The 27,983-nt window shown below is 42.7% G+C and overlaps 1 protein-coding gene across 2 annotated transcripts; it reads left to right on the top strand.

The window, feature by feature from the left end:
* Pecr (peroxisomal trans-2-enoyl-CoA reductase) lies at positions 1-27,896 on the top strand. 2 transcript variants are annotated; one of them, XM_038338765.1, is made up of 8 exons: positions 1-236; positions 7,423-7,556; positions 8,120-8,285; positions 11,978-12,059; positions 16,348-16,444; positions 17,752-17,862; positions 24,337-24,448; positions 27,647-27,896. In XM_038338765.1, exons 1-8 carry the CDS (start codon positions 113-115, stop codon positions 27,733-27,735), a joined length of 915 nt encoding a protein of 304 aa, XP_038194693.1. In that variant the 5' UTR covers positions 1-112; the 3' UTR covers positions 27,736-27,896. The 2 variants fall into 2 exon arrangements, with proteins under 2 accessions (XP_038194693.1, XP_038194692.1); XM_038338764.1 differs by lacking the exon at positions 27,647-27,896 and adding an exon at positions 27,213-27,437.
* Positions 27,897-27,983: the final 87 nt, after the last annotated feature.

Here is a 27,983-nt window from a genome sequence, read left to right on the forward strand (position 1 = left end):
GATACAGAAGCAGGGTCTGTTCAGTCACGTGGGCGCGGAGCCTAGTGCTCTGCTCTCTTTAGGGAGCCTAAGGTCTGTCTTTTCGGAACGCGGTGACAGACGCTCTGCCGCAATGGGGTCTTGGAATAAAGGTCAGAGCTGCCTAGCGGCCGGGTTGCTGCAGAACCAAGTGGCCGTGGTTACCGGCGGGGCCACGGGCATCGGAAAAGCCATCTCCCGGGAGCTCCTGCACTTGGGTACGTGAGCAGGTCTCTGGAGCTGGGCACCCAGAGCTAGGGTCCGCCGGGGTCTAGCTCGGGTAAACTGGGTTCAGAGACAGAAGTGGGCGCTGCTGGGGCAGGAGAGAGGTTGTTAAGCAAAGAGTTGCAGCGCTTGATGAAAGGGAGGTGTACTTCCCAAGAGCCGGAAGTGTTGGTAGATGAGTCACGAAGTATGAAATAAAGGGACTTAGAACCAAAGATTACTGCGCCCGAAGTAGGAAATAACCAGACCTGTGAGAACGTGCTGTTTAATTAATTGTGTCTTTGTAAAGGTAATGCATTCAGAATGATTTCTAATTCCAGATTAGGCGTCATTTAGCAAAAGGTTATCCACCTGTTGAGAGGCTCTGATCTTATTTTCTTCTCACATCTCCTGTCGTAAACAAAGCAAGAAAAAAGAAAAACGAATATTTAACTTAAAAGGAGGAATCATGTAAACAAACGCATAAGGAAGAAAGTCACCAAGAAGGAAATAGTTATATTTAATATTTAGATATGTGAGGATGTACATCTTCTTTGGGATTAAGATTACAAAGTGTAGCCAGGTGGTGGTGATATATGGCTTTAATTCCAGCACTCAAGAAGCAGACCAGGCTGTAGACCAGGCTGGCCTCGAACTCACAGAGATCCGCATGCCTCTGCCTCCCAAGTGCTGGAATTAAAGGCTTGCACCACCACCGCCGGGCCGATACTTTTGGTTTTGCATTTTCCCATTACTTCTGGTCTGTCTGCCACCATGAAACTTTCCCCTGGAAGAATTAGTGAGGAAATCAATCAGTAACCATTTGGTGCAAATCAAGACCTTGACCCAAATCTGCAGATTCATAGAATCTTAATTCACCTTCCATAAACTTCCATCAATTTCTAAGAATTGACTATCTTTTTGGATAAATTTGCATTAGACATGAATTCTGGGGTCAGGCACCAGACTATGCTTGTGGCATGACTGAACTGTTAGGACAGTCCTGTGCTCTGGAGATGCTATGAAAATGAAAATGATGGACTATGCCCCTAGGAAGCTACTTCCTATACCTAAAAGATATGTAAACATTGTATTGTTACATTATAATTGAATTACTTTCTTATGTGAAAAATGGTTTTTAAAGATTTGTTTTATTTTTAATTATGTATATGTGTTGAGCTGGAGGAGGGTAAATACCTCCTGCAGGTGCCATGAAGTTCAGAAGTATTAGAGTCCCTGGAGACAGTTACAGGTGGTTGTGAGCCACCAGTATGAGTGGTGGGGAAGGAACTCGGGGCCTCTGGAAGAGCAGTACATACTATCTTAAGCTCTGAGCCATCTCTCCAGTACCAAGTATATGAAATATTTTCTACAGTGGCTTTTTCATCTTTTTTTATGCTAAAATTAATGGCTGTTTCCTGAAAGCTATTATAAAAACCCAATTGGACAATAGACTATTATAAAACATTAGCTGGAGGTTGGTAAGGTGGCTCAGTGGGTAAAGGCACCTGCCACTAAGCCTGGTGACCTAAGTTCAGTCCTCAGAACGGGATTGGAGGAAGGAGGGTACCGATGTCCACAAGTTGTCCTCTGACCTCTACACAAGCACCATAGCATGCCTGCCCACATATATACACAAAAAAGTGCCTGGGAGGCAGAGACAGGTGGATCTCTGTGAGTTCGAGGCCAACATTGTCTACAGAGCTAGTTTGCGGACAGGCTCCAAAGCTACAGAGAAATCCTGTCTGGAGAAATCAAACAAAAGAACAAGAATTCAGTTCCCAGACCTGTATGGTGGAGAAAAGACTCCTACAAGTTGTGTTTGACCTCCACGTGTGATGTGGGAGAGTCTTCTGTTTGAGTTGATTTCATTGGCAAATAAAGAAACTGCCTGGCCCATTTGATAGACCGCCCCTTAGGTGGGTGGAGTAGACAGAACAGGAAGAGGAAGTGAGGTAGAAGGATCAGTCAGATGCTACACCTCTCCTAAGTTAGACAGACCTCTGTGCCTCTCCTCAGAGAGAGAAGCCAGACGCGATGAAGCTCCAGCCCAAGATGGACGTATGCTAGAATCTACCTGGTAAGGCACCACTTTGTGGTGCTATACAGATTATTAGATATGGGTTAGTCAAGATGTGAGTAAGAGGCTGGAAGTAATGGGCCAGGCAGTATTTAAAAGAATACAATTTGTGAGTTGTGATTTCGGGGCATAAGCTAGCTGGTGGCTGGGAGCCTGGCGGCGGGAAGCCGGCCGGCAGCCCCTTCACTACACACGTGTGTGCTGTGGCACACACACACACACACACACACACTAAATGAATACATGTTGTAAAAATCAATGTGTTTTATGTTTCAAAATTGCTAAAAGACTTTTTTTTTCTGGGTTTGGGATTGTAGGGGTTTTTGTTGGTTTTGGGTTTTTTGTATTCAGTGCTAAGAATTGCACCCAGAGCTTGGTTCTTGCTCAGCTTGTTCTAGCACCGAGACACGTCCCCAGAACTCTTTTTTTTTTTTTAAATTTTTTTATGTCTGGCCTTGAGTTCATTCTGTAGCCGAGGCAGCCCTTGAACTTTGATCTCCTGCCTCAGATTCCTGAGTAGCTGGAATTGAAGGCCTTCAACACCAGGATTGGTTTAAGAATAAACTTTTACATATCCTTAACACAAAAAAATTGTAAGTATGGAAGGAGATGTAATTAGTCTGATTTTATCATTGTATAGTATATAAAAACACCAAAACATCAAAAATGTACTTAGTAAGCATAAAATTACTTGTCAATTAAATGCATAAGACCACCTATAGTAACTCCTTTAATCTCAGCCCTCCAGAGAAGAGGCAGAGCATATTCATGAGTTTCGGACCAGCTGAGGCTATATAGTGAGACCCTGTCTCAAAAGGAGAAAAAAGAAATGGCCCCAAGAATTGCTTTAGTGTGAAGCTGGTTGGTTGTCATTTCTTCTTAAATATCTTCAGCCTTGAGTTTAACCATTTCTCCCTGTTTACATTGACAAGTTGCATTCACCGGTGTCTTCTGGCTGCATGTCTCTCAAAGGTGTTAGCATGTCCACATATGCTAACCCCCTTGGCACGCCCTTGGCTTTCATTCTGAAGTCACCTCTATTGCTCCCAGTTTCCACTTCTTTGTTTTGCTTTCATCACATTGGCCAACATGGTTTAATCATTCACTTTTGCAAAATGTCACAGAGTTTATCGCTGGAAGATGAGGAAACAGCACAGCTAAATTCTGTACCATCTGTGTCTGAACTGAAGAACAGATGGGCGGGAATCAGTTACTGAAAGACCTGAAGAGAGTCTAGCCATCTCTAGAGCCAAACCAGCCTAATGTGCCTGATCTTGGAAGCTAAGCAAGAGCCTTGACCAGTTAGTACTTGGAAGGGGAGAAATAGTCACTAATCATGAGAGACCCTGTCTCAAGAAAGAAGGCTGGTGCTCATTATATGTATTTTGTTTTGTTTTCAAAACAGGGTTTCTCTGTGTAGTCCTGGCTGTCCTAGAGACCAGGCTGGTCTCGAACTCAGAAACCTTCCTGCCTCTGCCTCCCAGAGTACTGGAATTAAGATGTGAGCCACCACTGCCTAGGTGATTTCTACATATATATTTAAATCCCACAATACATTGGTAATTTTTGTCCTTCCTATGACCCTTTAAGTCAATCTGAATGGAAAGAAAAAAAGTGTGTATATTCACAAAATTACCGTTTCCAGCTCTTCTGATTGTTGTAGTCTTTTATAAGTATGTTCAGGTATATAGAAGGAATGGCAGGGCTGGACGCTTCCCGCCACCCGGCTCGCTTTACACCCAAAATAATTACACGGAAACTGTATTCTTTTAAACACTGCCTGGTCCATTAGTTTCAGCCTCTTATTGGCTAACTTCTCACATCTTGCTTTAGCCCATATTTAGTAATCTATATAGCACCACGAGGTGGTCGCTTACCAGGAGAGATCTTAACCTGTGTCTGTCTTGGAGAGGAGAGGCATGGCGACTGACTATGGTGACTGCCTGAAGCATCTGCCTTCTCTCTCCCAGAATTCTGTTCTGTCTACTCTGCCTACCTAATTTTCTGTCCTATTAAAGGGCCAAGGCAGTTTCTTTATTAACCAATGAAAGTAACACATAGACAGATGACACTCTTCCATCACAGGTAAGTAATGAATTTTAGTCATTTCTAACCCTCATTGTTCTCTCTCATCTCCCCCCTCTCCTGAAAGCCTTGTCTTTGAAATAGATTTACCCCCTACTTTGATGTCTGTGTGTATGTGTGAGACCTATTGAGTTTAATTGTGATTGCTTGATGAGCATGGGTTGGGGGCTTTTTATTAACGTAAGGGCAACTTACCAGTAGCTACATCACTGAAGAAAATTACTCCGCCTCCCTCAGCCAGCATTGACTTGCCATAGTATGCCAGGAAGGGGTAAGGCCTCATGAGCACTTCTTCCAACCCTGATAAAATGTTGATGGGCCCAGTCTTGTGCAGGTCTCTGTGGGGCAGCCACAGCTGCAGGGAGTTCCTGCTTGGATCTGTCCTAGACTTATAGCTTCTCGTGCCATTTTCCTTCTGCTTGAAGGACGTCTTTGGACTGACTGGTTGGTTTTGTTGTTGTTGTTGTTCAATGAGGGTCTGTTCTGATGATGTCTTCTCATTTGGTGTGTGTGGATTTTGCTGTCGATCCCAAAAGGATGTCTCGGTTTGTTATTTTTATTTTTGTTGTCTTAGCACTTTGTTTATTCCACTGTCTTCTGCCTTGCTCTGTTCTGGAAAAAAAGCCTTTGTTCTTATTGTTGCTCTGGGTGTCATGCATTGTTTTCCTCTAACTGCTTTGAAAATTTCTCTGTTCATTGGTAGTTTTCTTTTTTTTTTAGATTTATGTTTATTTTAAACTATGTACATGTGTGTGCGTGAGTGAGTGTGTGTGTGTGTGTGTGTGTGTGTGTGTGCGCGCGCGCGTGCACCTGTAAATACAGGTGCCCTTAAGAGGCCAGAAAAGGGCATCATATCCCTTGAAGCTAAGGTTTCGGGTGGTTATAAACCACCCAACATGGGTGCTGGGGAACTGAACTTGGGTCCTTTAAAAGAGCAGCAAGTGGGGCTGGAGAGATGGCTCAGTGGTTAAGAGCACTGCCTGCTCTTCCAAAGGTCCTGAGTTCAATTCCCAGCAACCACATGGTGGCTCACAACCATCTGTAATGGGGTCTGGTGCCCTCTTATGGCCTGCAGGCATACACACAGATAGAATACTCTATATATAATAAATAAAAAAAAATATTAAAAAAAAAAAGAGCAGCAAGTGCTCTTCATCCTTGAACTATCATCTCTATAACCCCTAGTGCTCTTCACCCTTGAACTATCATCTCTATAGCCCCATCGGTGGTTTCTTTAGGCATATCATCAGTGTCACTTCTGGAGTGGTTTCTATTACTTGACGTCTCTCTTTATGGGTTTACTGGATACTGACCGATTTGAGCCTTGTTGCTGCTGGCTATTTTTATAGTCTTATAAATGTTTTTGAGCTCACCTTCCCCACCTTTGCCCCTCACTGGCATGCAGCTTGTTTACTTAGAAATAGTTTGATACTTCCAAAGAGTATTCTAAAATTACAAGTTGGTCCTGGCAGCCTCTCTTGGCTAGTGTTGCTTCACTGCCAAAGTTACACCTTTTACCCAGTGAAAGATTTTTATTTTTAGTGGTCAGCAAAAAATCCTTCCCTGGGTTCCTTCCCTGGATTCCTTCCCTGGCTCATTTTGAAGAGTCCTTTCCCCAGCCTGTTTCTGCCCTCCCATGCACTGATCCGCACTGACCTGGACGAAATTCAACCAGGACTATAAAATCTCTTCACCTCTGGTCCCCCTATAACCCGTGTAGCCAGCTGCCTAGCCTCCTTGGAATCCCAATGTCACTTTTACCACTTCCAGAGACTTCTGGGCTGAGAATGAATCTATTCTGTGCTGCAGTCTGGAAGCTCTCTTCAGGTGGTAATGATATGTACAGTCTGGGGGTCTTAACTGGGTTAGTTCTCTCTACCAACTAAAAAATTTTAAAGGCAGGAAAATCTCGAGTGTGGCCAATAGCAGCAGAGACATGTCGCCCACCACATGCAGCAAACACAGAGAAAATGGCTCGGCAGAGCAGAGAGGGAACTCAGGAAGCCAAACGTTCCAGTTTCCTCTTGAGGGCTAGAGTTCTTTACATCTCTGAAGAGTTTTCCTCCCCTAAAGTAGAATTGGGTCAGTCTGAAAAAAGATAGGATGATTGATTTGCCCTAACTATTGAGTAACGTGCTCTGATCCTGGCATAAACCCGTTGAGCCAGTCCATCAGTGGGGGCCTGCTGGCAGGAGAAAAGGCCCACAAGGCCTTTGTTTTAAGCTTCCAGGCTTTAGTCTCAAGTCAGGAGGGTGAGGAAGAAGCCAGCCAAAGTTCACTACCTTTATAGCCTTGCCATGGTCCCCTCCTTTGTCTGTCTGCCTACCATGGAATCTACCTAACTCCTGGTCTTACAGTAATGTGGTTTATTCATAGGTCTCTCTTACGCTTGCCCTCTCTCAGAGGCGGCTGCTCATTTTTAGTTCCATGACACTTGATATTCAGTATTTCAAAATAATTGTTTCCTATGTTTATTCTCGTGTGTGTGTGTGTAGGTTATCATCCAGCTTTTCAGTCATTTCAGGCTAGAGGGTAAATTCAGTTCCTGTTGTTACATCTTACTCAAACCCATCCTAATTCCTCTTCCACCCCACCGTCTTTTACAGGAATACACAAAATAGTGGATAGCTCCATGCCCACTCCCCAGGTGGGGTTTCTCTGTGTAGCCCCAGATATGCTGGAACGTACTCTGTAGACCAGGCTCAAACTCTCAGAGATCCACCTGCCTCTGCCTCTCAAGGTTGTTCTATGGACAGCTTTTTATTTATTTATTTGATGTGTAAGTGCATTTTGCCTGTATATCTATCTGTTTATCATGTATGTGCCCAGTGCTTATGGAGACCAGAAGGGGGTATCAGATCCCATGGAATCAGAATTACAGCCAGTTATGAACTGCCATGTGGATGCTGGGAATAGAATCTGGGTCTTCTGGAAGAGTAGCAAGTGCTCTTAACCACTGAGATATCCCTCTAGCCCTTTAATTTGCGCAGCTCTGGGAAGCTTATTTCCTTCCTCTCTGGCTGCTTTCTCCTTAGGGTGCAATGTGGTCATTGCTTCCCGGAAGCTGGACAGATTAAACACTGCTGCAGATGAACTAAGAAAGTCCCTGCCTCCCTCCAGCCGCGCTCAGGTCACTGCCATACAGTGCAACATCAGGAACGAAGAAGAGGTAAAGTAAATATAGCTGCATAGCACAGTTACTCGTTGCTCTTTGCAGAAGTTGGTCCTAACCCCAGCTGTACTTAAAGGTGATGAGGACCACAAGAAGGCAGAGCTGTAAGTAGATGTGTGTGCTCATCACTTAATGAGCTGCTAACTTCAGAAGGAGGGGTGCTGGAGCAAGAAAGGGGAGCTGAACAAGGATGTGCTCTCATTAGACCCTTTAAGGCATTTCTTAGTGTTCTTTTTTTTCTGATTTCATCACTGTTATTTAAGGTTGGTACTTAGAAATTAATACTACTGAGGCTTGTGTGTAGAAGTATCTTGGTGACTCTTTGGTGTATCTTGGTATCAAAACTGGAACGTTGGCTTGTGATTTATGAGTATTGTAGAGTGGTAAGTTCACACTGGGATTGAGGGTTTATTTTTTTTTGGTGGCTTTATGTGTTTGGGTTGTAGTATTTAGAATTAACATGCATTGTTAGAGTCTAGTAATTGCCTTATATTTCTAAACAAGCGACTGGGTCACATAGCAGGTTAGCTATTTAACTTGTGCTTTCACTGTTTCTTCAGGTGAATAATTTGGTCAAATCTACCTTAGCTAAGCATGGTAAGATCAACTTCTTGGTGAACAACGGAGGAGGCCAATTCCTGTCTCCTATTGAAGACATCAGTGCAAAGGGATGGCAAGCTGTGATCGAAACCAACCTGACAGGCACTTTCTACTTGTGTAAAGCAGGCGAGTGTCTTGACAGCCACAAAACAACAACAACAAGATGTGTCTTTAGTGAGCAGTCACAGGGATGCTGGAAGAGGGGCTGTTAGGGACACAGAAGGCACGAGTCAACACTTGACCCGTTTATAATCGATCTGGTACCTCATCAAAATTTCTTTTATTTACATTTGTGATATTCCTATCTTATATTTGTGGTCTGTGTCTCTTCAGAGATTTGTTTTTATTTTAGTAGCATGTAACATGAGGGGCCTGCTTATTGGAGTTTCTGTCCCACCCAGTACCCCACAGCTGGCAAGTCCCAAACAAAATCTCACAGAGAGTCTGTATTACTTATAAACTGATTGGCCCATTAGCTTAGGCTTCTTATTAGCTCTTGTAGCTTATATTAACCCATTATTCTTATCTATGTTAGCCATGTGGTTCAGTACCTTTTTCAGTGGGGCAGCTTACATTTTGCTTCTTCGGTGGCCTGGGCAGGAGTGAGAGGAATGGGCTTCCTCCTTTCCAGCACTTCCCTGTCCTCATTGCCCCACCTCTACTTCCTGTCTGGTTGACCTGCCTATACTTCCTGCTTGGCCAATCAGCATTTTATTAAAATACATGATTAACAGAATACAGATAATTCTCCCACACCACTTCCCCCTCTTTTTTTTTTAAACAAAGGAAAATATTCATAGTCCATTTTTTGGGAATGTGGGTGTAGTTTTCCAGGCTACTTCCTGCTGGCTGGGGGCACTGATAATCTTATAAGGACCTAAAGAAAATTTAGAGTTATAATCAAGTCCATCCTGTAAGGCTTGATCATTTCAGGTAGCATCTTGAATCTTTTCTGGATGTAGAACTCAGACATCTGGGCCATCTGTTCCTACCAGAGATTTTTCAGGTGGTCTTCCTTTATCAAACCTGATTTTTCTTAACTCAGAATGAATCCACAGCCTCTCATTTCATGTGGAAACAAAAGCAAATCCTCTTTTCCAAAGTAACATACTTTTTGACTTCAATTTTGAAGTCAAGGTATTTTCAAAATATCTATCTTGGGTTAATTTAGCAGCATTTATAAACAAATAACTTTTAGTAGCTGTTGCTCCTTCCTTAGCATTCAAACAATTCAAAAAGAGTATAATAACATACAATATCAAGATTCTCTGTGTATTTTTCATCTTTATGTGGCTTTATTTTAAACTCTATTTCTTTTATTTTTACTTTTAAATTTTTGAGACAGGTTCTCTGTATATGTTTGTCCTGGAATAACTCTGTAGACCAGGCTGTCCTTGAACTCAAAGAAATGCACTCCCCTATGCCTCCCCAGTGCTGGGATTAAACCACACCTTGAACTCACAGACACCTGTCTGTCTCTGACTCCCAGGCATTGGGATTAAAGGTGTGTGCTACCACACCTTGAAGTCACAGAAGTCAATCTACCTCTGCCTCCCAAGTGTTGGGATTAAAGTTGTGTATCACCACACCCAACTACTGTCTTTTTTTATTTTTAAAGACTTTAACCTTTAGCCTGCATATATTTTTAACACACTGTAAACCATTTAGAGGTTTTTCCCCGTGTTTAGAGATACAGAAATATTTACCTATAGATGAAATGATAATATGCCTTGTAATGGCTTCTAGAATTATCCAAGAGATTTCCAAATGAATAAGGATGCAGACAAAAGTGGCTCTGGCTTGATCATGATGGATTATGGCAGCTAAGACCCAGGGTTCATTATGGAATTCTTTTTTCGGTATATATTTGGTATGTTTGATGATACAATGATTTTTTTTAAAAATAGGCATTTATGTTACTGTCTCAGTTCAAAGCCAAAATTACCAAGTTATTTCTTATTTTTTCCCCATGCCATGTTTGCCTCTTCTTTTTCCACAATGAAAAGAGAGTTTTTATCTTGTCTTGTTCTTATCTTGAAAGTAAACAACTAAAAATAATTCAGTTGGTTTTTTAACCATCAAACTCAATTTTTATGTTTCCTGTGAAATACTAAATTTCAAACTTTTAAAAGCATTTTATTTTTCCCCAAAATTGTATTTAAGTTTACAGAACTGTTTTTTACATTATTTGATAGACTGCCTCCTTAGTTTAAATAGGATTATAAATATATATTATATGAGATATATATATAACTCAAATTTAGACCAAGTAAGCAAAGGTTATCTCCAGGCAAATAATAGACTGTTGTCTTCTAAATGTATATTCATGAGTTAGAGACAGTGGTTTGACATCAGTGGTTGGCGATTGCTAACAACCATGAGGACCCGAGTTCAGATCCCAACGCTCATATAATATTCCTGGTATGGTTGCACTTGCAATAATCCTAGCATTGTAGTGAGAGGAGACAGGAGCATTGCTGGGTTTTTCTGCCAGCCTAGCCAAGAAGAGCACACTCCAGCCAGGCTCAGGGAGTGTAGTGGCTAGTTTCAGTCAACCTGACTCTATTAAATTGGCCTATGGGCATTTCTTAATTATGCATTGATTTAGCAACAGAGAAGTAAAGTAGAACAGAGACCCTGCCTTGAAAGAATGAGGCAGAGAGATAGAAGAGGACACCTGAGACACCTGTTGCCCTTCCCTGGCCTCTGCAGAGGCATGCACCCTTCCTCACACACATGTTCATAAACAGCACACGTCACTCACATTGACTCTGAATTTTAGAAATTTGCTTCTTCAGACCACACTAAGTACAAAGTCACTCCGATCTTAATGTTATTTTTATTTCACCACAAGAGAACATTGGAAGGAAAAAAAGGGGCTGAGCCCACTTCGTGTCTGTTCTCTAATTGGGCTCTGAAAATCTGGCACTTTCTTGTTTGTCCAGATCACGTGACTTCACAGTACAGTGTCTCCTCACACTGAGTGATGCTTGTAAACCATTCTGTGTTGTTCCTGGCGTTCCTCTTGTACATTTTCTTCTTTCTCTGTTTGTTCTCTATGGTGTCTTTGTTATTTCAAATACTCTGAAGAAAAGCCCACATCTGAGCTTGGGAAAGTATCAGTTTTGGATGTCAGGCTGCCATCAGAGCTGTGCCGTGGTATCTACCCAGAGGTTGTCTCTTTAGAATAGCTTAGACAGGCTTACCGTCCTTTTCATGATAAAGTCCAGAAGCTTTGTGTAGCTTTTAATAACTGACTTGACAGTTACCGTTTTCAGCTCCAGACTTTTCTGGTCTGTTCATGATCATATATCCCATTTTAAACTGCCCAACTTAAAAAAAAACTCAAATTCAGGTTATGCTTAGTAAAATTTATGGTTATTGCCATTTTAAATAAATTGATGCTCCAATAATTTTCATCTAGATGGTTAGTTTATTGAAGAATTTTCTCAAGTTCATTTTGTATCTTTCCTTAACATTTTTCAGCTTTACCTAAATTAGTTTCTTACTATATTGCAACTGGAGGTCATCCTGGGCTACACAAGACCTTGTCTCAACAACAAAAACTAAATTAGAATAGAAGACATCATGTCTGGCAGTGGTGGCACACCTTTAATCCTAACACTCCAGAGGCAGAGGCAGGCAGATCTCTGTGCATTCGAGGCCAGCCTCGTCTACAGAGTGAGTTCCAGGACAGCCAGGGCTACATAGAGAAAAGAAAAGAAGACGTCAAATGTATGCAGAGCAGGATATAATAAATAAAGAAATAATAAACAGGACACTGTTTAATAGGATTGTCGTTTGTCTGTGTTGTGCAGTTTACAATTCCTGGATGAAAGACCATGGAGGATCTATTGTCAATATCATTGTCCTTATTAGCAATGGGTTCCCAATAGCCTCGTAAGTATTTTATATATAATTTTTCTCTATGTCTTTAGATTTTGTTCTCTGGATGAAGGACAGTAATAGGAAATGTCTTAAGTCAATGGTTTTACCCCTCTAATAAGTTGCAACCCAAACTTTTAAAGTAATGTTACTATTAATTCATAGAAATGGTCATACAGTATATTTTGATTATATTCATCTCCCATTTCCTTTTATTTGAACCTTTAAAAAAAGTGTGTTCTTGGAGGTCAGCATCAGGCATCTTCCCCAATCCCTCTCTACCTTTTTTTTATGTATACAATATTCTGTCTGTGTGTATGCCTGCAGACCAGAAGAGGGCACCAGACCCCATTACCGATGGTTGTGAGCCACCATGTGGTTGCTGGGAATTGAACTCAGGACCTTTGGAAGAGCAGGCAATGCTCTTAACCTCTGAGCCATCTCTCCAGCCCCCTCCACCTTTTTTTGGACACTGTCTCTCATTGAACCTACGGCTTTCTGATTCAGCTAGAATGGCTGGCCAGTGAGTCTCTGGGACCCTCCTGTCTCTGTCTCCCCCTCCCCCTTCCAGGAATTGCAAGTATGCACTGCCATGCCTGACTTTTATGTGAGTGTGAGGGTCCAAACTCATGCCCTCAAACACGTGCCCTCAAGCGGCGAGCACTCTACCTACCTGCCTTTCCCCTGGTTACTAATAATGCACATACAGAGTAAGGTGGCTCTGTGTGCTGGTTTGAATAAGAATGGCTCCTAAAGGTTTATATGTTTGCCTGCTTGGTTCCCCAGTTAGTGGAACCATTTGGGAAGGATTGGGGGTGTGGTCTTGTTGAAGCTGCTGGGGGTGAGCCTGAGGTTTTGTGGAAGTATACATATTCCTTATGTACCTGAAATTCATATTACCTGGAGGTCCTGTGTCTTTCCTGGCATCTAAATGTTACAAAACTGGCTGTCACTGTGGGAAATCGCTTCTTTGTTAAATTGTGAAAATTAAATTGATCTGGATTAATTTAGATGTGAACACCATGAATATGCCTGTTTGATTTTAGAACTACTAAATTGTAACTCATAACAGAAACTCAGAGTCATTGTCTTCCAAATTCTGAAGGGTTGTATTTCTAACTAGCCTCTGTGGAAATAACAAGCTGAGTTCCTCTATAGAAATTTTAATAACGCACTTACTTCCTGTATTATTTAGGACTCCTTCAGTTGTATAGAGTATGGGTCACTCTCTGTTTCTCTAACATACCTGGCAGAGACAGCATCTTGGAGTAAGGGTTTGCTTTGACTCATGGTTTCAGAGCATTCCATTCATCATAGTGAGCCAGGAAGCAGAGAAAGGAGGATGCTGCTACTCTACTTTTATCCGTCGGTATTCTTGCCTCTTGGAATGGTCCTGCCCACATTCAGGGTGGTTCTTCCCTCTTGCCTCCCCATAGTGAACCCCAGTGAATTATCTCAGAAAACATCTTCAGACACACTCAAGATGATTATGCCTTACTAATCCCAAAGTGCTTCGTAATACAATCAAGCTGAAAAGTAAAGTTATTAGCTCTTGACTGCTGAGCCATCTCTTCAGCCTACAACCCAAATACTTTACCCAATGAGATATATGTAAAGGAGGGAGAGACAAAAAGAGAGAGAAATAAAGTATCTTTCAGATGTATTAAATTGTTGGGGGAGGCTGCTTGTTCGTTCCCAGCTGCCCAGATTCCTGAAATAATTACACAGAAACTATATTATTTAAATCACTGCTTGATCAATCACTTAAGCATATTGCTAGCTAGCTCTTATATTTTTTGGTTAACCCATTTTCATTAATTTGTGTATTGTCACATGGCTGTGGCTTAGCAGCAAGGCTCCCACATGTCTGTCCCCAGCAGCCTCTACAGGGCTTCTCCCTGACTCTGCCTTCTTTCTTCCAACATTCAATTTAGTTTTCCCTGCCTAGCTCTATTCTTCACTGCACAGGTCCAAAGGAGCTTCTTTATTAACCAGTGGTATTCACTGCATACAGAGGAGAATCCCACATCATTAAATTGGAAAGAATTGATTGGCAAACAAGTTGAAGGAAATTCTTCATCACTTAACTACCTAATCTGTCTTTCCCTGCCTGATTTCAGATGCTTTTGAGTGGAAATTTTCCCCTAGTTTTCTATGTTAATTTTTCCACATTAAACCATACAGCACTTTGGTCTGGGATATTATTATGCTGTACATTAGAAATTCTGAATCACAGTTGGGTTGTGGTGGTGCAGGCCTTTAATCCCAGCATTTGGGAGGCAGAGACAGGTGGAATCTATGAGTTCGAGGCCAACCTAGTCTATAAGAGCTACTTCCAGGATATCCAAGGCTACAGAGAATCCCTGTCTTGAAAAGCAAAAAAAAGAAAAAGAAAAAGAAATTCTGAATCACATCACCTTCTTTTTAAAAAAAGAGATGTGTGTAGAGTGAGTGTGTGTATATATGTAGGTGAGCGTGTGTGTGTGTATGTGTGTGTGTGTGTGTGTGGTTCTCTGTATTTGTTATGTTTTTGGAGTCGGGGTCTCCTGCATACCAGGTGACATTATACTTGCTATGTAGCTGAGGGTCATGTGACCATGTGCCACTCTACTTGGTTCTGTGTGATACTAGGTATTGAATCCAGGACTTCATGTATGCAGGGCAAGCACGCTACCCACTGTAGATGAAGCGGCGGCGGCGAGGCTGGGTCCCGCCACCCGGCTAACTTTACACCCGAAATAATTACACGGAAACTGTATTCTTTTAAACACTGCCTGGTCCATTAGTTTCAGCCTCTTATTGGCTAATTCTCACATCTTGCTTTAGCCCATATTTAGTAATCTGTGTAGCACCATGAGGTGGTCGCATACCAGGAGAGATCTTAACCTGCGTCTGTCTTGGAGAGGAGAAACATGGCAACTGACTATGGTGAATGCCTGAAGCATCTGCCTTCTCTCTCCCAGAATTCTGTTCTGTCTACTCTGCCTACCTAATTTTCTGTCCTATTAAAGGGCCAAGGCAGTTTCTTTATTAACCAATGAAAGTAACACATAGACAGATGACCCTCCTCCATCAAACAGAGCCACACCCTGGCCCATTTCTACGTCCTTCATGAACCCCTGAATAGAGGTGGACCTAAACCTCTGTTTGTTACTGTTGAGACAGGGTGCCTGGCTTGTATGTGTGCTTGACATGTATTCCTGGCCTGACTGGAACTTGTTATGTAGACCAGGCTGGTTTCATACTCAAAATGATCCAACTGTTCTGTCTCCCAGGTACAGGGATTAACAGCATACACAACCATGCCCAGCTTTTTAAATTTTTAAAAATTATATTTTTGCGGGTTTTTTTTAAATTAGGTTTTTTTTTTTTTAATTTGGGGTATACATGCACCACAGCACATGTATGGAGGTCAGGGGACAACTGCAGGGGCTGTTTCTCTCTTCCACAATGTGGTCTTGGGACTTGAACACAGCTAGTCAGGCTTTGTAGTAGGAGCCTTTAACTGTTTGGCCATCTCCACAGCCCAAGACCTCAATCTTCTGAACCCTTTATTTGGAATTCTGTTGATAAATGCATGAATTTCACATCCTCTATTATTGAAACCATATACAATATCTGCATACTTGTCATTAAATTACCAGTTTGGGGCTGGCAAGTTAGGTCAGCTGGTAATGGAGCTTGCTTCTAAGACTGAGGACCTGAATTGCATCCTGAGTTCACATGACTCTCACAAGACATCCTCTGCCCTCCATACATGTACTGTGGCACGTGTGTGTATGTAGAGAGAGAGAGATAGAAATTATTTTCCTCTGTAATAAAGCGTTCATCAATATATTCCTCCCATGCACATAGCTTTTGAGAGACACAGCTTATGCAGTATGTAGTGTCTTTTGTAATTGTGCTTTGACTTTGATGTAGACATACCCAGCACACACACTCTCTCCTCTCTATTCTCTCTCTCTCTCTCTCTCTCTCTCTGTCTCTCTCTCTCTCTCTCTCTCTCTCTCTCTCTCTTTGAGACAGGATTTCTCTTTTTATCCCTGGCTGGCTTGGAAATCCCTCTGTAGACCAGGCTGACCTCACACTCACAGAGGTCCACCTGCCTCTGCCTCCCAAGTGCTGGGATTAAAAGCGTGCAACAACCCCACCTGGCTCAGCTCTTTAAACAGAGACTTGATATCACAGAGACGCATAACAAACACAGTCTTGTGGAGTTCTCAAGTCACTAATAATATGCTTGTCAAGTTAGTTTATGAGGAAAATGTTCAGCAGAGACTGATGATAATGCTTGTCTTCAAAGGCACTCCGGAGCTGCAAGGGAAGGTGTTTATAACCTCACCAAATCCATGGCTCTGGCCTGGGCCCAAAGTGGAGTAAGGATCAACTGTGTTGCTCCTGTAGGTACCTGTTACATGCGAAGTCTGTTGGCAAACTGGGTTTCTCTGGTTCCTTGTGTGTTGTGGATAGTTGTATTATCAGTGACAAGATCGGTAGTACACACTAGCAACTGTGTAAATATACTAGAAAAGATGACTTTGGCCATAGGGTGTCCTGGCTGGTTTTGTGTGTCACCTTGACACAAGCTAAAGTCATCAGAGGAAGGAGTCTCAGCTGAGGAGTGCCTCCAGCTGTAAGGATTTTCTTATTTAATAATCAATGGAAGGGGGCCCAGCCCATGGTGGGTGGTGCCATTGTGGGCTGCTGGTCCTGGGTTCTATAAGAAGGTGGGCTGAGCAAGCCAGGGGAAGTAAGCCAGTAAGCAGCACCCCTCCATGGCCTCTGCGTCCTGCCTCTGGGACCCTGCCCTGTTTAGTTCCTGTGCTGACTTCCTTCAGTGATGAACAGCAATGCCTCAGTGAGCTCTGGGTTCAAGATTAAAGAGGAAATTTGATGTCGACCTTTGACCTCCATATGCACATGCACATTCATGTAATCCATACACACACTCAAAAGTTAAAAAAAAAATAAAAATAAATAAATTAGCTTTCTAAGATACATACACAAATCTTGGATTCTGGTGTGGTTTTTTAAATTTCACTTTAAATTTAGAAACTGAGAAAATCCTGTACTTGCTGCTCTTCCCTGGTAAAGCAGGCATGCTCACAGGAAGATGAATTAGAAGCCCTAGGTCCTTTGTTCCTGCTCAGGTTCCCCACTGAACTACTTACATAAACATGCTCTTCAGAAACCAAGTCTTTCACAAAAAAGTCCAAGACTTAGCTGGTGACCAGTCAAATGCTCTGCTTGTAGATAGTGGTTGCTGGACCCCCTTTGACAGTTTTGAGAAAAGTTGACTTAGAAACATTTCTCTTAGGGCTGGAGAGATGGTTCAGGGGCTAAGAGCACTGGCTGCTCTTCCAGAGGTCCTAGGTTCAGTTCTCAGCACACACATGGTGACTCACAACCATCTGTAATGAGATCTGGTGCCCTCTAATGGCCTGCAGGCATACTGCAGGCAGAACACTGTATACATAATAAATAAATCTTAAAAGAAAATGCTTATCTTTTCTGTTAACATTTGGTTGTTGTTCAGTGTATTCCCGACATCTGCTTGTTGCTGTTGTTTGAGCCTTAGGGAAGGAGCCCAAAGCCTCAAGCATGCTAGGCAAGTGCTCTACCTCTGAGTACATCCCCAGCCCTTGGTGACTGACAACTTCATTTTCTCTGTTTCATCTCCTTCCTGTTTTTTTTTTTTCTAATACAGGGAACCATTTATTCCCAGACTGCTGTTGACAACTACGGTGAATTGGGACAAAGCATGTTTGAAACGGCCTTTAACACTATCCCAGCTAAGCGCATTGGAATCCCTGAGGAGGTGATGTATATGTCTGGCATTGATGAGAATGACTTGAGAAATGTGTGACGTTTGGAACTGTTTCTCCTGTGCTTTGGGCTCTGGGAAATAAACTGTTTGTTCTGACTGCTGACGGCAGAACTTCCTCAGGAACAGCGGTGGTAAAGTTAAAGACGACAGGTTTTCCTCTTGCTACTTTGCAGCCACATTATTTTATTACCTGCCGTGTTGGTACAGGCAGCTTTAAGCAAGCCAGATAATTACAGATTCACAAAGTCTAAGTATGTAAAAACCAATAATAGCTTTATCCAATGACCCAGAAGTAAGCTTAGCTCTAATGGTGGTGGGAGAGAGGGAGAAGGTTCTTACTGAAAAATGAAAAAAAAAAAAAAAAAAAAACAGGATAAAAAAAGGATGTGGGGCTAAAGAGATGGCTCAGGAATTAAGAACAGGAACTGATCTTCCAGAGGACCTGAGTTCAATCCCCAGCAGCTACATCAGATGGCTGTCAGTTGCCTGTATGAGGATCCAGGACCTCTGACCTCGCAGGCAGGCACCTTCACTCATGCACACGCTCCTACACACTCACACACACACAACAATACATGTTTTAAATAAATAAATGTTGTATTTCTTGGTGGGAGAATCAGTTTTATTAAAAAGTTTTTTTTTTTTTTTATTATTTTTGCTGGGTCCATGCCTTTAATCCTTTAAGTATGCAGGAGGCAGAAGCAGAGAGATCTCTGTGAAAATGAGGCCAGCCTGGTCCACATAGCAAATTCCAGGCCAGCCTGGCTACCTAGTGAAACCCCATCTTCAAAAAAACAAAAAATAAAACAAAATTAAAATCAAATGACAAAGTTGTAGGTACAGTAAGATGGGTCAGCAGGTGAAGATTGATCCGAGCTCCCACAGGTTGTCCCTTGACTACCCCACAAACAGCCCCACACACGAGTACAGTGAGTGTCCCTGAAGGCCAGAAGAGGGCGCTGGATCCTCCAGAGCTGGAGTGAGCCATCTGACAAGGGTGCTGGGAACCAACTCAGGTTCTTGGCAAGAACCAAAACATGTTCTTAACTACTGAGTTATCTCTCCAAGCACAGATAAAATTTTTTAAAATCAGATTTCCTTAAAACCTATGAATTTCATACAATTTTGGAACTTAACATGCTGAGATCAGTGTATCTAAACATTTGTGCAAAAACTGTCCAAGTTTTTGAATTTTATTTTATGCATTATCGTTGTGTGTAGGCATGTGTCTGCACCATGTATATGTGTATGTGTGCTCACTTGCACTGCACACACTCATAGGCCAGTTGGCTATGAGGCCATTTCTGAAACTCACTCTGCAGACCAGGCTGGCCTTGAACTCAAGGATCCTCCTGCTTCTGCCTCTCGAGTGCTGGGATTAAAGACACACACTGCCACCACCTGGCCAGCTGGCTCTTTAGAAATACATTACATCCTCTATGTAAAGTCAAAACTAGAAAGCTCTTGGCAGGGGAGGGAGTGTGGTTCTAATCTCTAGAAATAGCTCATGTTATGTTTTATATGTGCTTTTACAGACACACATACCTACATTATTTTTTTTTAATTTAAAAAGACTGCTATTCTAATTTAGATCCTATGCTTTCAAGAGGGAAGTAATCCTACATGACAGTTCCTGAATTTGGTCTGAACTGAATGGGAGGGAGTCTATTTCTAAGCATGAAATCTTAAACTATCATAGATTGTATGCTAAAACTTAGAAGATACCAGCTGGGTGTGGTGGTGCACACCTTTAATCTCAGTACTCTGGGAGACAGAAGCAGGAGGATCTCTGTGAGTTAGAGGCTAACCTGGTCTACATAGAGGGTTCTAGGGTAGCCAGGGCTACATAGTGAGATTCTGTCTCAAAAAACTAAGAAGAAGAAGAAGAAGGTCGATACTGGCCCCAATAACCATTTGATGGGCCATGTCATGTGACATTTTCCTTCTGAAAGGAAAGACTTTCAGTTGTTTGAAATGAGGATGAAACATGATTACATTTTACTTGGGATAGACAGCTTTTTGTCAGTGTGAGAGTCAGGATCATATTAAAAATTTAATCCAAGAGATGGAAGAAATATTTATTACTTTATTTAAAAATAACAAACATTACATGTTAATATTTTAAATAAAATAGCTACCATTTCCAAAACAAAGCAATTCTGTTTATACTTGCATGACACATTTACAAACTCTTTAATATGTGGCTCTTCATATGTGCTGGACCATTATCACCTTTGCCTTTTCTGTCAAAATCTGTTTCTTATTTTTTTTTTTTCAAAATCATAGCAAGAAAGTCTGGCATCCTATAGCTGGAGAGCTGGAAAAGAAGAAACCATTTGAAAAGTCTTCCAGATGAATGTTTGTTTGTTTGGTTTTTGGTTTTTCAAGACGGGGTTTCTCAGTAGCTGTGGAGCCTGTCCTAGAACTCGCTCTGTAAACCAAGCTTGACGTAGGAGGTCCTTCTGTATATTTGCTGCTTTTATTGGCTGATGAATAAACTGACGTGGCCTGTTGATAGGGCAGAGTAGAGTTAGGCAGGAAGACTGTACTGAATGCTGAGGGATAGAAGGCGGAGTCAAGAGATGCCGTGTAACTGCTTCCAGGAATAGACATGCAGGAACCTTGCCGGTAAGCCACAGCCTCATGGTGAAACAGATTAATAGAAATGGGTTAAATTAGGATGTGAGAGTTAGCCAATAAGATGCTAGAGCTAATGGGCCAAGCAGTGATTTAATTAATACAGTTTCTGTGTGGTTATTTCGGGGCTGAGCAGTCAGAACAAATGGTCTCTTTATTACACAGGCTGGCCTTGAACTCAGAGTTCTGCCTGCCTCTGCCTCCTAAGTGCTGGGATTAAAGGCAGTGCCACCACCACTGGCCTTTTTTAAATTCAACAAATGATAAGAAATTTATGTACGAATTTTGACTTTGTTGGTTTTACTTTTTTTTTTTGAGACAGGGTCTCGTGTATTTGAGGCTGTCCCCCAGTTTTATATGTAGCAAAGAATGACTTGTATTTTTGATCCTCCTGCTTCTTGTCCTCCGAGTGCTGGAATTACAGGCTGGTGCCACCTGGTTTATTTGCTGAGGGAGATCGACACTGGGCCATGCACATGCTAGAGCTGAGCTACACCAACCCCAACAGTTTCTTTAAAACTAGTTGTAGTGTGGAACATGACATGGTGTCACTATACTTCCCTTTTTTAATGTTTAGATTTATTTATTTTATGTATACAGTGTTCTGTCTGCATATACACCTGCATGCCAGAAGAGGGCACCGGATCTTATGGATGGTAGATACTGGGAATTGAATTCAGGTCTTCCTGAGGAGCAGTCAGTGCCCTTACCTCCTGCGCCATCTCTCCCGCCCGCCACTATATCTGCGCTCTGTTCTTTAACCTTTGTTTTTCACATTGTGATTCTTTGACCTATTTAATTTGTAACCAGCCCAGCCAGTCACTAAGCTCTAAATGTTGACACAGTCGGTTATGTAATATCAAAAGAGCACCTTCCTTGGTGTCTCCCCCACTCTCTGAGTATTAGCAGGAAGTTTGTAACGGTGGCACAAGCTCCCCGGAAATTCTATTCACTTGAAAGCCTAACACTGGAAATGAAAACAAAATGCCAGTTGTTTTTGTTTGAAGTGATAGCCTTACTTCCTTAATTTTTTTTAAAAAAAGTGCTTGCTGAGGGGGAGCGGGACTTGTTTGGAGAAGAGGGGGTTCAGTGGCAATAGGAGAGGGGTGAGAGAGGTTAATGGGGGAGAATGACCAAAATTCATCACATACAAACATGAAAATGTCAAAAATTTAATGAATACGTGAAAAAAAAAAAAAAACTTAGCCAGATACTCATTTGAACTGCAGTGCAGCCATTCTAGAAATGGCTTTAAAATCTTTAAAATGTAGCCGGGCGGTGGTGGCGCACGCCTTTAATCCCAGCACTCGGGAGGCAGAGGCAGGTGGATCTCTGTGAGTTCGAGGCCAGCCTGGTCTACAAGAGCTAGTTCCAGGACAGGCTCTAAAAAAGCTTCAGAGAAACCCTGTCTCGAAAAACCAAAAAAAAAAAGAAAAAGAAAAAAAAAAAATCTTTAAAATGTGGCTGGTGAAGTCCAGTGACCTAATTGGGAGCATGTGATGCAGTGGGTGGCAGTGGTGATGGCAGTATGGGGCACTTTAATCCCAGAACTCTGTGAGTTCAAAGTCAGCCTGGTTTACAAAGACAGTTAGGACTGTTGCCAGAGAAACCCTGTCTTGGAAACAAAGAAAGAAACAAACAAAACTGGTGGGATAAACAATCTTCCCAGGGAACAGCACACCAATCCGTTATCCCATACCAAATGATCAGCTCTGATAACATACATACAAGTAACATTATACATACTGAATACGTTATTTTTAGGAATATATGTACACACATATATACATATATGCATGTAACAATCAAAAAAGGTCATGAATTTAGGCCAGGCGTAGTGGCACATACCTTTAATCCCAGCACTCGGGAGGCAGAGGCAGGTGGATCTCTGTGAGTTCGAGGCCAGCCTGGTCTACAAGAGCTAGTTTCAGGATAGGCTCTAAAGCTACAGAGAAACCTTCTCTCAAAAAACAACAAACAAACAAACAAAAAAGGTCATGAATTTGAAAGAGAAGAAAGGGGTATATGGGAGGGTTTGAAAGTAGGAAAGGGAAGGGGAAATGATGTAAGTACATTATTTAAAAAATAAAACATTTTAAACAAATTAAAAACTAAATCTTGCTGGGTGGTGGTGGCTCATGCCTTTAATCACAGTACTAGGGAGGCAGAGGTAGGCGAATCTCTGTGAGTTCAAAGTCTGCAGAGTGAGTTCCAGGACTGGCTCCATAGCTACATAGAGAAACCCTATCTCGAAAAACCAAACCGAACAAAAAAAACTAAATCTTTATGGGGCTGGAGAGTTGGCTCAGCAAGCAGAAGACTGAGGTTCAGATGCCAGCACCCACGGTGACTCAGACCCACCTGTAACTCCAGTTCTCAAGGCTCTGATCCCTCTCTGACCTCTGCAAGCACCAGTCACGCATGTGGTGCACATATGTATGTGCAGGCAAAATATTCCTGCACAGGAAATAAAAAGCATAAGAGAAATTCAGCTTAAAAACGGCTTGTTCCATTAGTTTAATCACATATTCTTTTTCTTGAGATGGCCACTGTGCTTCTCTGTGGAGCTAAAGCACTTGGGGTGTGTGTGTGCACATGTGCATGCATGTGTGTATGTATGTGTGTGCTTACTAATTTGTCTGTTTCATTTAATCACCTAGAACACTAGAAAGATGTGCCCTCACCCTTCCTCCATGCCCATGAGTATCTGGACCAGAATATTACAACTGCTGGCAGCTCAACTTCTAATATAGTTTGTATTCTTTAAAAGCTTTTACACTTTTTAAATTTTTTTATGAGATCGGGTCTCACTGTGTAGCTTTGGCCTGGATATCACTGTGGTAGACCAGGTTGGCCTCACAGAAATCCGCCTGCCACTGCCTCCCAAGTGCTAGAATGAAAACATATGCCACCCAACCCAGGCACATTTATCCTTTTGTCTTGTTTGTTTGTTTGTTTGTTTTTTGAGACAGAGTTTCTTTGTATAGTCCTGACTGTCCTGAAACTCACCCTGTAGACCAGGCTGACCTCAGACTCAGAGGTCCACCTGCCTCTGCCTCCTGAGTGCTGGGATTAAAGGTGTGTGCCACCACCTCCCAGTCTATTTCTTTTCCTTTCTTTTTATCTTTATCAAATTTAGGCTGGCTGCCCCCCCCCACATTGTTTTTTGTTTTTGTTTGTTTACATACGTGTCAGCCACTGGTCTGAAAGCCAGGAGAGGGATGTGCTCAGGCCGTCACCCTTTGTGGGACTCAGCTTCCTTTTACCATCAGTAAAATGAATTCTGTTTGGTTGGGGGAATTTTACTAAAACCTCCCCAAGTGACTTATGTTTGGGGGGATGTGATGGGAACTTTGGAAGTCCTGCTGTGGAAAGCTGTGATCTGCACTGCTGTGCTTTGGGCCTGACAGGATGACAGAACCACAGACTGAACAAATCAGGATGCCAGCCCTGCTGCACAAACTTACTGTATCTGGGACCACGCTCTAAGGAACATGTGGCACTGATGACTGATAGGGTTGTGTCAGACAAGTGGAAGCCTCCGAGACACTGCCGAGAACCAGCGTTCCCCTTCTCCATGCTACGCTGCCACTGTCTAAGGCCGCCTTTACCTGGCTTGTTTTCAGACTGTACAGGGGCACAGCCTCTGTGCTGTCACATCATGATGTGCATGTGTGAGGCTTCATGGCACAGTCCTGCGGTTTGAGATGTGGTCAATCGGAAATGTCAGGCTCCCAGGAATGGAGACGTGCCTTTGGTCCTTTTCCTAATATTTCTAGGAAATAATAATAATTCCTCTTATGCATGCATATCCTCTTCTGTCCCCAGATCTCCTCTGTAGTGTGCTTTCTGCTGTCCCCTGCAGCTTCCTTTATCACTGGACAATTGGTCAATGTGGACGGGGGCCAGGCTTTGTATACTCATTCCTTCAATATACCAGGTAAGCAGCCAGGAGGCAGTCATTAGCTCTTCACCTGCCCGGGCTTCGTGTCTTTTGTTTGTTTGCTTGTTTTTCAAGGCAGGGTTTCTCTGTATAACAGCTCTGACTGTCCTGGAACTTTTTTCATAGACCAGACTGACCTCGAACTCACAGAGATCCACCTGCCTCTGCCTCCCTCCCAAGTGCTGGGATTAAAGACGCTGCCCGGCCAAGCTCCGTGTCTTAACTCACTACTTTAGAGGTGGAGGCTTTCTCCTCTAGGGCATCAAAAAATACAAAATATTTATACTTATGAAAGGATTTTAAAGAAAATTTTCTCAGCTGAAGAAAATCTCTAAATACAAAGAATGATAGGAAGGAGGCAGAAGCTGCCTGTGTTGTCTAAAGGTTTAATTCCTTTTTTCCCCCAGTAAGTGGTTTGCATAGACAGAAGAGTCTATACAGTCCAAGTCTACTTTGGCCTCTCTTTGAAATATATATGGTGAAATGATCAGTTTCTGTATTCAATCACATTTTATGTGCATTGGTGTGAAGGTTTTAGACCCCCTGGGACTTACAGACAGTTATAAGTTGCCATGTGGGTGCTGGAATTGAACTGATATGGGATTCCCTGAAAAATGACCAAACAGTCTTCGTTTACATTGAACCCAGGTCCTCGGGAAGGGCACTCAATGTTCTTAACTGCTGAGCCATCTTTCCAGCCCCCAATCACTTTTTATTCATAAAAGCAATATTTATTTTATTTTATTGAGACAAAATCTCTCTATGTAGCCCAGGCTGCCCTCAGCCTCCCAAGTGCTGGTAATTCAGGTCGGTGCAACAAGGCTTGGCTTGAAAACATACTTTTATAAATTCAACTCCATAACAATATCACACGGTTGGATGCGTGTGTTTGCATCTCTTTTGGATTTGGAAGGGTCTTATGAAAATCAGATAGTCTAGGCCAAGTGTGGCGGCACTCACCTTCAACTCCAAAAGTCAGGAGGCAGAGGTGAGCAGATCTCTGTGCGTTCTCAGGCCAGCCAGGGCTATATGGAGAGGCCCTATCTCAAAAAAAACTAAAACCAAAAAACAAATCAGATAGTCCAGGGGGCTGGAGAGATGGCTCAGAGGTTAACAGCACCGGCTGTTCTTCCAGAAGTCTTCAATTCAGTTCCCAGCAACCATCTATAATGAGATCTGGTGCCCTCTTCTGGTGTGCAGGCAAAACATTTTATATATAATAAACAAACAAACAAACAAATAAATAAATGCCTTTTTAAAAATATCGGATCGTTCGATGTCCTGGTTTTACAAGTGACAAAACAAGTTCACAGGGAGCACAGAGCACAGGAGGCTGTAGTGTGGAGCTGTGGGCAGGCCTGCTTTCCATCCTGCCCGGCTCCCAGCCACAGGCTAGCTTATGCCCCGAAATAACAACACACAAAGTGTATTGTTTTAAATACTGCCTGGCCCATTAGTTCCAGCCTCTTATTAGCTAATTCTTACATCTCTTGTTTTAACCCATATCTAATAATCTGTGTAGCACCACAAAGTGGTGTCTTACCGGGAAAGATTCTAGCATACATCCATCTTGGGCTGGAGCTTCGTTCATCTGTCTCCCAGAGGAGAGGCACGGCAGTCTGGCTGAGCCATCTACCTCACTTCCTTCTTCCTGTTCTGTCTACTCCACCCACCTAAGGGCCGGCCAATCAAATGGGCCAGGCAGTTTCTTTATTAGCCAATGAGAATCCTCCATCAGGAGGCTGGAGAGGAACTTGGTGGCTGCAAGCACTGGCTGCTCTTCCAGAGGAGCCTCCCTGGAGGCTCACAGCCACCTCTAACTCCAATTCCGGGTGAGCTGATAACCCTCCTCTGGCCTCTACAAGTACCAGGCACACACAGACCATACATGCAGGCATTCACACATACATATAAAACATAAATAAAAAAATTAAAACATGCTAAAGTCCAGGGATGTTGCTCAGTTGGCAGACTTTAACAGCATACACAAATCCTAGATTGAATTCCCAGAACCCCATAGAAGCAGAGATGGTGGTACATGCCAGTACTCAAGGTGGTAGAGGCAGGAGGATCAAAAATTCAAGGTCATTCTTAGCTACTCTTAGCTACTTAACCAATTTGAGGCTAGGGCTAGGGTCTCACTATGTTGCCCTGGCTGTCCTGAAACTCACTAATGTATACCAGGCTGGCCTCAAATGAAGAGAGATCCTCCTGCCTCTACTTTCCAAGTACTGGGATTAAAGGTGTCCCCCCACAATCCTAATACCGTGATTATTAGGACCTTAGCTGCAGAGACAAAAATGCCTAGGTGGCATTTAATAGTGATCACAGTGGAGTAGAATCAGTGCTGCTTACTGGGGGTGGTGCTGTTTTTCTTCAGAAAGGGAAAGAGAAGCCAGGCATGGTGACACATTCCCTTAATCCCAACACTTGAGAGACAGGGGCAGACAGATCTCTGTTGAGTTTGAAGCCTGGTCTACATAGTGAATTCCAGGACAGCCAGATCTATGTAGAGAGACCTTGCCTCAAAACAACAAACAAGAATGTATTTCCTGGGGATGTTGGGGGATTAAGTTACATGACACATGGTGTCAAGTCTGGTGTGGTCTAGATTGTTTATTACCATTTACCGTTCAGTAAAGGAAGTTATTGGTTCATTAAGCAGGTGAGACTTGTCAAAGCCCGCCCTTTCCTCTCCCCCTTCTTCTGTGTTTGTTCCATTAGATAATCTTTCTCTCAAAGCTTGCTTTCTTGGTTGCAGGATGGCAGCCTGCCATACTAAGGTCACATGCTTCCCTGTGTCCATACCCCGCTGATCAGAGAGCCAGGAGAAGGGAAGGCTTCATCTTAGTATGTCTTCTGAATCTGCTTTGTGCTATATCAGCACACAAACATGCCCACTTTTAACCAATAACCCAAGGCCAGGGGTGGGGGGCACCGACAGTTACTCCCTTTACACACAAAGGACTGAGGTTTCCCGAACTGAGAAAGCTAGCGAGCATCAGGCCTGGCATTCAAATCTAAGGATTCCTGCAGAACTGTTTGTCCTAGAGATTTCTTTCCTAGACTCAATGAGCAAAAAAAAAAAAAAAAAAAAAAAGCAAACAGGCAAGCAAAACCACGAGGCTTGGGTGGAAGCTAGGACAAAGGTTGCAGAGATTTGCTAGTGACACACACTTTCCACTCACTGACCAGATCATGACAACTGGCCTGAGGGAGTTGGGGACCTTTCTGTGGTCAAGAGAATGAAGGAATCTTTTAAGAAGAAGGCGGCCAAGCTCTAAATCAAGGAAGCACCACCGTCTTGTCCCTGTGTGCCTTAGCATTTTGAGAAGGTTTTGTACGTCACAAGACCTTATAATTTGTGGGGAAAAAAACTGTTAACATTATCAATTTTACCTATGCAAAAACTACTCCCAAAAATAAACGTATTTTCATGTGCAAACCAGTTGTCCGATTTTATTTTGAACTATGTGTAAATGTGGTGTGGGGTGGGGTGTGTGCACATGAGCACAGTGCCCAAAGAGGCCAG

Source organism: Arvicola amphibius, chromosome 8 (genome assembly GCF_903992535.2).
Source record: "Arvicola amphibius chromosome 8, mArvAmp1.2, whole genome shotgun sequence".
Taxonomy (NCBI): domain Eukaryota; kingdom Metazoa; phylum Chordata; class Mammalia; order Rodentia; family Cricetidae; genus Arvicola; species Arvicola amphibius.

Coding starts and splice junctions, on each gene's coding strand:
- Pecr (XM_038338764.1), top strand. CDS start 113: ATGGGGTCTTGGAATAAAGGTCAGAGCTGCCTAGCGGCCGGGTTGCTG. Junction 16,445..17,751: donor GGATCAACTGTGTTGCTCCT/GTAGGTACCTGT, acceptor TTTCTAATACAG/GGAACCATTTATTCCCAGAC. Junction 17,863..24,336: donor GCATTGGAATCCCTGAGGAG/GTGATGTATATG, acceptor TTCTGTCCCCAG/ATCTCCTCTGTAGTGTGCTT.